This window comes from Falco punctatus (genome assembly GCF_963210335.1).
Source record: "Falco punctatus genome assembly, chromosome: 1".
In the NCBI taxonomy this organism is placed as follows: domain Eukaryota; kingdom Metazoa; phylum Chordata; class Aves; order Falconiformes; family Falconidae; genus Falco; species Falco punctatus.
In genome coordinates this window covers 65269015-65281228 of record NC_137580.1, presented here as the reverse complement: position 1 = coordinate 65281228, position 12214 = coordinate 65269015, and the positions used below count along the sequence as shown (strand labels likewise).

The following is a 12214-nucleotide window of genomic DNA, read 5'->3' as shown; positions in this document are numbered from 1 at the left end:
GTCCAGCCTGCGCATCAGCTACAACAGGGGACCTGCTGGCCTCTCCGTGTAGCATTCCCGGGACCTCTGCTGTTCTTAAAAAACCTCTCACTTTGTTTAGGAGTGTTTAAAAAAAGTGTGCTGCAGTAGTTAGTGTATAATAACAAAAATGATAAAAGCAGAACAAGCAGAAATTATTTCATCTTTACTTTCTGGGAAGCCACGCAAAAGCAAGATAGAAGGTTGCAATGTTCCTGTTCTGACAAATTCTTTTTCAGTTACAGCTGGCTGAAAGCAGAAATGTTTTCTGGGAGAAACTTAAAGAGCAACTTCTTTTTTTGGCCCTATTCATTAAAGCTGTATTCTTATTCTGGCTAAAGAACCAAGTATTTAAGTTTCAATAGGTATTAGTCTGCTAGGGGAGTGCTCTGAAAGAAATATTTTGAGGTGGAGTTTGTGGTTCCGTGTATGTAGGTAGCCCTGTACTTAGCTTACAACAAGCTGACACCAGTGGTCAGTCTGCTTTGCTCTAAATGCTGTGAATTCAGAGAAAAGCTGTGAACTCAAATGTTCATTAGAAACCTGAGGCTTTACAATATGTCCATATTTTTGTTAGTAAAACTGTGTACACCAACAGTTCACATTGCAGCTGGGTGCTTTAATAGCTAAACCGACAAAGAAAAACTGCCACAGACAGTGATAAAGTGCCTAGTAGTTATTTTCTGTGTCTGTTCTTGGCTGTTGTGCTTTTGCATGCAAAATCAGCTTTTTTTGAGAACAGAATGAAACTACCAGTTCCTCTGTTAACAGCAGCAACAGCAAAGCAGGTTCTTTACCTGTAAAGAAACTTGCAGGCACAGCCAGTTCCTCTGGGGGCGGACGTGACACCAAGAGCTTGGGCACAAAGACCGCTAAACTGGGTGGACTCGGGTTCAGCATCTGGGGTGCTTGTACATGGTTTGCTCTCAATGGAAAGTCACAGCAGAAAGCAGTTGATGCAGGGTCTCTTGTACGGCAGCGATGACCACAGTTGTCTGCAGTTCTGGAGAGAGAGAAAAAGAGACAGAGACTGTGAAGGTACAGTGTGGATGTCACGCATGCACAGTGAGTAATCCTGGTGAACTCACACCTCCCAGTCAGCATGATAGAGCAGTACACAAGGATTGTTGAAGTGGATCTGCAGCAGTAACATGGTTTGCCAAATGTCTGACAGCTTGAAGTGTTGGACATACGTAAAAATAACTGATGGTCAGGAAAGAAAAAGCAAAGCTATACCTCATTGTTTTTCAGATAGGACACAGGACTGATTATTTGCTAAGGCTGTGGAGGATGTCTAGCAACCTGGCTGATGGGGGTGGGCCCTTTCAAACGCAGACATATTCCAGTCTCCTGCTGTAAGACAGCACAGGTAAGGTAGGATTTGTAAAAACCATGAATTTATGTATCTCATCAGCTTGTGGTAGCGATAATTGCATCCAGTCCTGCTAGGCAACTGTGGATTTTCCCTTTGCACTGGTAAAATTCTAGTCCTAGAAGACTGCAGCTGTGATGCTGAATCTTCCTTCATTTCACCCTTATAAATGAGCATCACCTTTAGCCTTTTAGAGTACTTCCTACAGCTGGGTATAGAGGGATGACATTGTTTCTACCCAGGGGCTTTATTTTACAGCATTTTTGAAGCTGTCTGTGGATCTGGGTTGCTTTCTGCAACAGGAAGTCCTGGTGAAGCATGCTGATATATTACCTGTAATCCTTGAGTGTTGCTTCCCAGACTGTTAAATGTCAGGGCTCTCCTTGTCACATCTATCTGTATGACCTTGCCCACGGGATGGCTATGGAAATTGCAGGAATGCTTTACAGCGCCAGTTGTCAGCCTACAAACAGCATCAGCTTTTTCTTTTTTTAAAGCAAAGATAATTCTGACAGCTGGATGTAACCACACAGTGGTTGTCCTGACATTGTTTGCAAGCTGGTCACAGTCATTCCTGACTAGCAGCTGTTAAACTGGAACACAGACTCCACAGGTGTTGAGTGACATGCTGTTGCCCTAATGTGCCAAGCAACAAGTGCTGTCTTTTAGCAGCCTGAGCTCATATGCTTTTGGAGTATACTATGGCAATTATCTGCTTTGGCTTTGCTTGTCCTCAGAGCCAAACTACTTACTGCTGAGTTGTCACATGCTAACTAACATAAGCAGCAAGCCTCTCTCCTTTCTGGTTTGCTACAGGAAAAAGGAAGTTGTGCATTGCAAACTTCACACAAATTACTGCACTCTTCCCTGCCAGCTGTGCTGTACAGAAGCAATTTTTTTTACATTAAAATGCTTCTGTGCCAATGTTGGTGTGATAAAACAAAGCATGAATGAATTGGGTTGTGCCAGTAACAGAGAGCCAGGTGGAAAATGCTTTCTTCACTGGGAATACATTTCACAAGAAGCCACAAAAGCATTTCTGGAACTAACAGTACCATTTTTCCTTGGAGCTCAAGTTTAAAACCCTGTTCTTCTCAACTTGTTCCAGGCTGCTGTGTGGTATAATGCCATTACATGGATGAAACGCACATTGTTTGTGTCTGCACTTCTATCTGGTGGTTAAGAAGGAACGTGAGGGGAGGCCTGGAGCTCACACGGGTTCCATCCTCTTGCGTGTGGCAGGATGCCCTGACGCTGTGCTGAGATTTATCGACCTTATGTCTGTGGCCCTACGAGCCAGTTCTCCTTTCTCCTCAGTGCATAAACTTGTGGCATGGAGCATGAGAGCCCAGGCCAGATTCTAAAAGCGACCCAAGTGCTACAGCACTCTGCTGTCAGGCAGGCAGGTCCTGGCGAGGTATTCGGAGTCAGTTGAGATGTCAGGGCACACTGCACCTTGTGTAGGGGAGGCAGGTGTCTCAGCATGGGGTACTTACGTGGATCTTGTCCTTTGAAGTTACACAGGGACTGAAGTCCTGGTCTGTTGGGTGTTCTCCAAGAAGAGAGAGGTAGTCAGGAAGCAGGTCTTTCTGTACCTGGTTTCTGGAACCTTATCATGTTTAGGCATGAGTGAAAGGGCCAGGTTGCTCCATTAGCTTGTGAAGGAGCCAGCTTTCACGATTCTGCGTGGCACACATTGATGTGCCACCGGGCTCCCCATGGAGCTACTACTTACCGTGATTCTGTCAGTACCCTCTAATCTAGTTGGATTTCCTGATGGAAGGCAGGCTTTATTTCAGGGTATGTGGTGACTCCAGGCGCTGTGAGGATGGCAGGTTTGATGAGGTAGTAATCCTGAGTGCATGATCCTGCTACATTAGAGGGAGTAAGTCAGTGACATTTTCACCTAAACCTGCTGCAAGCCGGGCTGCCTGGTGGAGCACCGTTTCCTATGCTGGACCAGACCCCAGCTCCAGCAGAAAAATGGTCTGATCTCAGGGGAAACTTCGTTCTGCTTCTGAAGTATAAAGAGTGGGTTTCTTGTAGTGCCTTAAACATGATAGATTTCTTCTACTGTTTTAAGCAACACTAGTGAGGAGACCCTGGACTCTGATGCATACTTGGGACAGATAATGGTCAAAACATGAAACAGATGGCACTAACTAACCCAGGACAATATTCAAATTGGGGTAGGATCACTTCATCATTGGAGTCATTACTGAGAGTGGTAGTAGTCTGGGGGCAGATGATTTGGTTGTATAGGCAGAAGAGTCTAAACAGGAGAAAGCATTTTAATCTGATGAGCATGCTTGTCTTGTTAATTTTTCTGCACGGAAACATTTTCCCAAACATTTCAAGCTTGAAAAAACCTGCCACTGAACAACAGTTCTAATGAAATAAAAAGAATCCCCTTTTGTTCACTTGTCTAATTCCAAGTTTTCTGGAATTCTGTTCCTCAAAATCATTCTGCTTTGATAGAAAAATGTCACAAGAATACTTTTTAGTCACAAAATGAATATAAAAATGACTGATCATTTTTCTTTTAGCTCAAGAATAATTTTCAGGCTGAGCCTGAATATTAAAAATGTCATAATAAATGGCAACTTTTCTGAAAACTTGAAAGTTTGTGAAAGAAGGAGGTTATGGTGACACATGTTTCAGAAACCTAATTAATGAAGCCCTGAAATGAAAAAGACTGAGAAGAATTTGACTTCTTGTATGAGAAAAAATAACGCATAACATTTCAAAAGTAATAAAAGACCAATCACCCCAAGAACTTCAGACAAAAAGGGAGGATTGTAAAAGAGGAGTTAGGTTTCTTTTTGTCATTGTAAACCTTTAAACATATCTCTGTATAGAAGTGTCTGAAAGACCACAATTGTATTTTGTGACAATTACTGAGGTTTCAGGATTTTTGTATATTCTGCATTAGCAAACAAAACCTCTTCAATATTATGTTGAAATAGCTCCTTTAGGAATCTCTAAGTGTTCTAGTCAAGGTTGTTCTTCCCTCCTACTGGTCAGGAGGAGACCAGATTGTTCTGAACCTTAAAATCTTTTCATTCAAATGAGTAAATCTTTTGAAGTGCTCCAGCGTCAATGAAAACTGCATTTTTTAACAACTTTTTGTTTTCCTGAAACTATTCCAAATGACTCCAACTTAATCTTGAATGTAACAGTTTTGCACAAAAGAAAGATGAATTTAATCTCAACTATAAGAGCATGGATTTCCAGTTCTGTACTGCTGCCATTTGTGAAAAATGGCTTTGCCTTACTGTATTTCTTTTCATCATCCTTACTTAGGGGCTGATCAGCTTCCAATAATGTGGTTACTCAGTCTTACCCTGTGAAATTACAATCCATTATCTCATCAGGATATTTTCTGTGAGGGGGATTAAAAAAAATGCTGTCTGTAATACATATACTCAGTTGAAATTAAGTAAGGATGTGAAGTAAGTTTATACTGTTGAAAAGTACAGGGTATCAGCACCTGTCCTTCATTAATCTGCTCAGTCCTCTCTTTACACTATGAAGTGACATGATAACATAAAGCCACAATGAATTAGATGGCAACTTTCTTGTCTGTCCATGTTTAGAGGACTCTCATCCACCTAGATACTGCCTTGTTGCTAGCTTTGCTGCTGGACATGAGTATCGGTGCTGAGATCGACAGGAGGCTCATCACACTGGCTTTCCTCAAATGAGCAATGGCACATTAGAGTACACGAAGCCTATTGCAAAACAGTGAAATGAAACCAAACATTTGGAAGCAAGTTTCTAACCTTTGTTAATTAAGGTGCCATTTTATTAGGCAGAATTGATGATGTAGTAAGTGGAGGTCACACCATGTTAAGGCCGATGGATGGAAACACCTGTTGTCATTGAAAGGCAAAGGCTGCTTAAGAAGACACTAAAGGGTGAGCGTAATGCTATAGAGAAAATTCTGCAGGTAAAGGTCAGTGAAATTTTCCTTAAAAGTAGTTCTTGGATGTGTTTGTGTGACATTTCTTTGTCTGCTTTCTAATCTTTGCCTTAAAGAAACAATGGGGTATGATATTGTCTGTGTAAGGACTTAAACGTGAACAGTATTGATCTCCCTGTCTGACTGCAAAATGCCAAGACTGGCTTAAAAATCATAGCCTTTGTTTTGAAACAAAAAAGTATCTTTCTTTCTAGACCTCTTGAGGTCAAGTTTTCAGACACGCCTGTGTGTTTCTAAGGGCTCCACATCTACCTAAGTAAAAAAGAATAACAAAATATGTAAGCTTAAAAAACAAATACATTTCACATAGTCATGTACTTCCAAATGCCATGTGTTTAGAGGAAAAGACCATCACATGCCTCAAATAATGAAAGTTATTAACATCAGGAATAGCACAATTTGCACTGATCGAATTCAAACAAGAATGAAAATTCTCACCTGCAGATCTGTAAATATGTTATTTATTGTCAACGACATTAAAAGACTGATCCAGCAATCTATGAAGATTCCTTTGGGCCTCTTCATCACCAGGAGCATCTCCTCAGGCTTCTTCCATGCTGCAGTCCAACAGCTGTCTTTTACAGCATATCCTGACTGTCATCACATTTGAGCTCTGCATCACACTGTACTTATTTTGGTAGAGAAGTAGGTGTGTGTTTGTGTGTGACAGGGGCTGGGGGCGGAGGTTTCACTTTGTACTTCTTGTAGATAGACTTACTGTGCCTGTTTGTTGACTTTGCTTATTTCTCTTATATCTCTTGGGGATAAAATAAGCACCAGCTTTAGATTTGATTTGCACTGTGAATTTGATTCTAATTGGCACAACCCACACCAAGGTTTAAAGTCAGCATTCTCAGTTTTCAAAGCCAGAGGGATAAAGCCAGGCTACTAGAATGAGATTTTAAACAGCAGGAAAAACTCCATTGCTGTGATAGTCTGTGATAGTCAGTGGTAAAAATGTCTGCAGGGACAAGGTGGGCACTGGAGATCTTTGAGCCCTTGCGAGGTGTTCCCTGGAGTCTCCCTTCTCACAACCTCTGAAGGATGTAGCCTGAGGCTTGTAACTTTTGGCCATGTAAAGTTACCATTGTGCAGCTCTCAGGGTCAGAAAGGCTGCCACCCTTTGCTGAGGAGCCCTGCCAGTATAGCCAAAGGGAAGGAACATGGCTATGTATCACTTCTGCCCTGCCCCTTAGCTCTGGTGAGGTCTAGTTCTGACTTCAGTATTATTTAAAGCTGTTTTAGGATTGCTTCATGTTACAGAATCAGTGCACTCTCCTTTTGCGCCTTTCTATCCTGTCCATTACTTATTTGTTAAGAGATTTAGCTTCAAGAGAGAAAATATAAGTGCCCAAGTAGTTTTTGTAGTAATACTACAGAGCTTTTTTCTAAGTGGCTTTCTTGAGAGTATGTACAAGTAGATAGAATGCTTTCAATTGATGTTAAGGTTGCTAAGGTAGACATGTGCAGGCAAAGAAACCCCAGAGGATCATGCTTTTTTTTTTTAATATATATTTTTTTTTCCATGCAGCTTTTATAAACAGTGTTTGGGAATAATGTATCAAATTCCACATACTATATGCTGCATTCTTAGCTCTATGTTCTTAATTTCTAGCAGCCAGGCTTGCATGCTTAGATTTCTGTTATGCTTCAGGAATGAGTTCTAGTTGTTACTAATATAATACAGATAACAAAATCAAACCAAATATTTAAAAGCATTAGCCCCCCAAATAATCTGGTGAACTTGTTCCTACACTCTCAGCCAGATAAAGCTAGGAGCCAGACAAATTACTGTTAATGTTTTTCCCAAATGAGTACATTGTACCAGGTTCTTAAATCCTTCCTGTGACAGCTCAGTAAAAAGAGACTGAAAGCACAGCTGCACTGCTGCCTGGCTCTGAAAACACTCGATCCCAGATTGAAACGGGAAAATGCAGAGCAGTGCTGCTTAGATCAAGTGCAGGAACAGGCATATGGGCTACACAGCTACTGAACTACTGTTTCCATCTTCACCTGGCTTATAAAACTCCAAGAAGGGGCCTGACTTTCCAAACAGGTCCTTTTTATCCAGTTTTCTGCGGGCCATGCTCAGAGTAATCACCCTGTTTTCAGAGAGCTCTTGGGCAGCTATTGTTATCATCCCTTTCCCAGTCAGGAAAGGAGAGAGACCATGGGCCATGGTATGTACCACATACATACTGGTTCAGACCTCCTTTAGCAAGGGAACGCCACTGCTGGTTTGCAACGCAGTTGAGTCCTTACTTGGTCTCAGTGTCTCCTTCCCCAGCAAAATGCATGGCAGAATTTCAAAAAATGGGACACTGAAGTGAGTATGTGTGTGACCTTGGGAATCTGCTTTGCTTTAGGCTGCATGACCTGTGGTACTGAACCCCACATACTTTGGGGTCTGGAGTCTTTTTGTCTTGGGGGTGTTGTTCAGTTCTTTGGCATTCATGAAGCTGGTGGGAAAGGAATAACCCTGCTTCCACCAAGCGTTTGAAGTGTGCAAGACAAAAAAGCCATGTGTGAGGGGATGCTAACAAGCATCTGGACTGATAGAGATCACCCTCCATTGCTGACTTAACAGCTGACATTCTGCAGACTGAAAGGAGATGACCAGTTTTGTGGGGAAGGAGGAGTACAAAACATGACCAAAGATGAAAAGGAACTTCAGAAGCACCTTAAGGACCCAGCTGAGATCTTAAATCCCTTTGTGCCAGGCTGTCTGCAAAATGCACAGTGCAAGAGAGCATCACGCAGAGAAGACTCTCTTCACGTGGGACGGGAAGGGAAAAGCAGGAAAAACAGCAGTTCCCTAACGTCTCACAGGAAATCAGCGTCATAAACAGAAACTGAATGCTAAGTCATAGTCTCTGCTGTTTTTCATGACCTGCACAGGTTGATGCTTTTTTCAAGATACTGTATTAGATAAGGGTGCAAAAATCCACTACAGCTGTCACTTTTGTTGTGAAAATATCAGCAGTTCAGTTAACCAGAAACGATGGCCCTGCTGCATGCTTTGGGGGGAGGCATTCCCTCCCTCCTGGAAAAAGTGCCTTTCAGAAGGATGGCTTAACAAAATGTCTGCCCGTCTGCAAAGTGGTTCGTGTCAGCCAAGTGTCAAGTGAGGAAAGGATGTAGAGCCACAGTTTGAGAAGAGTTATGCCCATCCTCACAGCCCGTCAAAAATACTGGCCCCTTATATGGCAGGAAATCCAGTGCGAGCTGAAGCTGTCAGAGATGATTCAATTCTTGCTGAGTGCTCTTTGACTCTTCTCAGAGTCCCAGAATGAAGCTGAGGTCAGGGACTCAGTGACTGCTGGCTACTAGCCCTGCCACAGCTCTGGGAACAGCAGCCTGTACCCATCTAATGTGGATCTGTGGATCTCACTGTAGGACTGGCTGACTGCTTGCCCCCAGGTGCTGGGACTCCCCATCTCCAGTGTCGGGGACTGAGATGAGGTACATGTAACTGCATTGGAAGGGAGGATGTGCCTTCTGTCCAGTAATGAATATTTCCCTTCCATGTACGCTCCTACATAGAATGGGCTGAATTATTTCACATTGAGCCAGAACATCTAAACCCATTGATGACATTTCAAGCAAGTGCAGCACTTGTCACATTAATGGCAAAAGCTCCACTGCTTTTATGTGTCTCCCCTTTAAGGCTCAGGTTATCAGCTGTAACTCTACCTCTGATTATTTTTGGTAGAGTAGCTCTCACCCACCTTATATGCAAGTAATATGTTTGCTGTAGACATGGTGCTGCAGTCTAATCCTAGACCCATAATTTAAATACAGTAAGGAAAGGGCCAGCCACCTTCAGGGAAGCCTTGCTTGTTTATATCAGGAAAGTATTTGGCTCTGTAAAGACTGTTGTTTATCAAAATATTGAAATTGCATATGATTATCTTAGATTAAAAAATAAATTATTTTGTAAGCATTTTCTTGGAATTGGTTCAGATATTCAAATGTTCATTGGTCAGTAATAAAATTCTGATAATTTAAATGTCTGCAGTAAATCAAGCTTTTTTTCAGAAGCTACAGTTCAGACATTGTAATTTTAAATAGTTGTAAATATACCCACAGTAATGACTGCAACACCAGTTCCTTATACATAGAAATTAGCCATGATGATCAATATTATTCTTTATTGCTTTTGAATTGATATCAATTTAGAAATTTATTAATATATACTGTTACAGCTCACTGATTCATAGATTTTACAGCTAAAAGGGGACATTATACCAGTTTGTCTCATCTCTTGTACAGCAGTTTTATACAGTTTCCTTATAGTAGTCTGTTCAAATAAGTGAATCTCACACTTGGAACTTAGGACCTGTGTGTTCTGTTGTCTTTACCTGGCTGTTTTTAACAAGCCCCTTACAGTCAGCCAACAATTCGTCACTCAGTGCTCCGACTAGCTCATAACAATATTTTTGCTTGCTATATTGACACAACTAAGGCGATGATTCCTTGCATACCTTCCATCTAAACTCAGAGACAGGTGTACTTTGATCACAATATAATCTTGTTCAAGTCTAACATTTTTTTTTCTTTAGGCGCTGACTTGGTTTGCATCAATGGCAAGACACTAACTGATTTCAGCAGAGCCAAAATTTAATCCTTGTTTGTATTAGGTTACCAATATTACTATCCATCTGCATTCCTGCAGTCAGGGCTTTTCACTAACAAAGCCAGTGAAAGCATTCAAAGGCTGCATGACTGCAGTTTATTGTTATCAACAAGTAACAGGGATTTTTCTTTCAAACTTGAGCTACACACAGAAGTTTGTTATGTCATGTGGACATAAAGCATCTTAGTTATAAGCTGGGGTTAGCCTGTTTAGTCAGAACAACTGGCTAAAGAATTATAAATAAATTAGACTAGCTCTTGGTATTGGAAGTATTTTGTCCTGTTACCACTGAGCTCAGACCCATTCATGAGTTCAGCCCCTGCTAATTTACTGTTTCCTTTTCCTGTGTCTTTTCCATATGTTTGTAAGCAGGGCACATCTCATGGATGCAGGCTTGATTCTTCAGAACCTAGAACTTGACGTAGCATGGATTACTCCATCAACAACTATATAGCTTATATATGTAAAGATGGGCATTATCTGTGAATACTATCTGGAGGGGAGCCTTGGTTTGGAAATGGCTTCTTTGGGTGTCCCCCTCACTCTCATTTTTAATTATTGCAACAATTTATCAATTAGTTTTTCCATTATTTCATAGAGCTTCTTGTCATGTGTCACTAGACAAGATGTGGTGGCCACTAAATTTTCTGTAAGTTATAGCAGAAAAGAAAAGAGACCTGTTCTGTTCCCACCCGCCTCCCAGAGCGGGTATTGGCTGCAGGGTCACTTTTATCTTGTGAAACTTTTTTTTACCTGATTAAATTTCCTTAGCGTAGCAAACCTATATGACTTTTGTAAAACTGATTGTAGTTTCCTTGAGGTTTTATGTAAAAATGTATTCAGAACTTACTCTGTCTCCACTGGAAAAAGTTGTCTGCAGAAGTCTCTGGTGCCCTTATAACACTGTAATCCCAGGCAGCTCAGGGAAATTGAAGGAGAATGTCAGGATGGAAAAGTGCAGCTAGTTCTATTAAATCCTATTAAAAAATCATATGAGGAAAAATGAGGTTTAAGCCAGGCTTGGGGAAGCCCTTTTAGAGAAAATTTGTTTTAAATAATCCTTATTTTTACCATTAAGACTACCTCTGTTTTGCTGCAGAGTTGCACTGTGAAAATTTTCAGGAAAGAATAAGAAAATAGTAAAATGATCTGAACTCTGAATTAGTGCCTTTATGGTTATAATTTCCTTTACTTCAGTTGAGTTTCCCTGGCAGAGCTGCAAGGAAAACTCTACCCCATTAAATAACAGAGTCCACAGTACTAAATACAAGCAGGTATAAGTTCTCTCTCTATTTGCAAGCAATCCCTAAATTTTGTTGTTGAACTCCTGGCTTTTTGTGAGTAAATATTTCTAGAAAAGATGGCATCTCACATAATTTTGTAGATTATTCTAAGGGTGCATACATACACTACCACTACCACCCCCACCCCCACCCCCCACCCCCAATAGATGTATATGTGGACACCTTTAAACATCTGTCTCAGGAGGTAACAGTGGAATTTGGTGCATTCATTCCTGATTACTCTGGGGCTCTGGAATTTCAGGATCTGACTCCTTCTAATAGGGAATCTCTAGTTGTGTCGTTTGAAATGGTGGCTTAAATAAAAAAAAAAAAAGCAGCAGCAATACAGCACATCACAATAGCAAGTTAAATATAGACAAGGATTACAGAGCCATTGTTTTCACTTCTGCTAAATAAGACAGTACTCTTAAAATGGAACACCACTTGACCTTTCAAGTCTCATCAGTCTGTGATTGTATTTAACTGTGCGGGGAGGAAACATATTCCCCCTGGAACTGTCCCCTATTGATATGACGATCACTACTGCTGGGTCACACCATGCACAGCAGGCAGAAACCCAGTGCTCCAGAACACAAGAGGAATCTTGCAGCGCATGGAGGAGCTCTGTCCATGTCCCACAATGACACACGCTCTTTTTTCAACTTCTCTCAGCTTGTGCTCTCTGCTGGCCATCTCAAATCACCACCAGTGCTCAAACATTCAAAAATCACTTACTTTGAAGTGGAAATTCTTGATGTGCAAAGCAAGAAGCAGATCTGCATTGTGGACAAGGTGAGTGTGTTATTCCAGCATGCTGGGGACGTGCCTGGTTTACACGGTGCCAGTTCAGGGACTCCGTTTTTACTCTGTTGTGGTCTTACTCTGTAATGGAAATGCTTTCATTCTTTTCTCTGGGGGATACT

The 12214-nt window shown here is 41.4% G+C and overlaps 1 protein-coding gene across 1 annotated transcript in view; it reads left to right on the top strand.

The window, feature by feature from the left end:
• The first annotated feature begins 2683 nt into the window (after positions 1–2683).
• TECRL (trans-2,3-enoyl-CoA reductase like) overlaps positions 2684–12214 on the top strand; it is an 86913-nt gene continuing 77382 nt past the window's right edge. Inside the window, exon 1 of the mRNA XM_080378429.1 lies at positions 2684–12083. Within this exon, the coding sequence (XP_080234555.1) occupies positions 11850–12083 (234 nt within the window). The 5' untranslated portion in view covers positions 2684–11849. The remainder of the gene's footprint in view (positions 12084–12214) is intronic.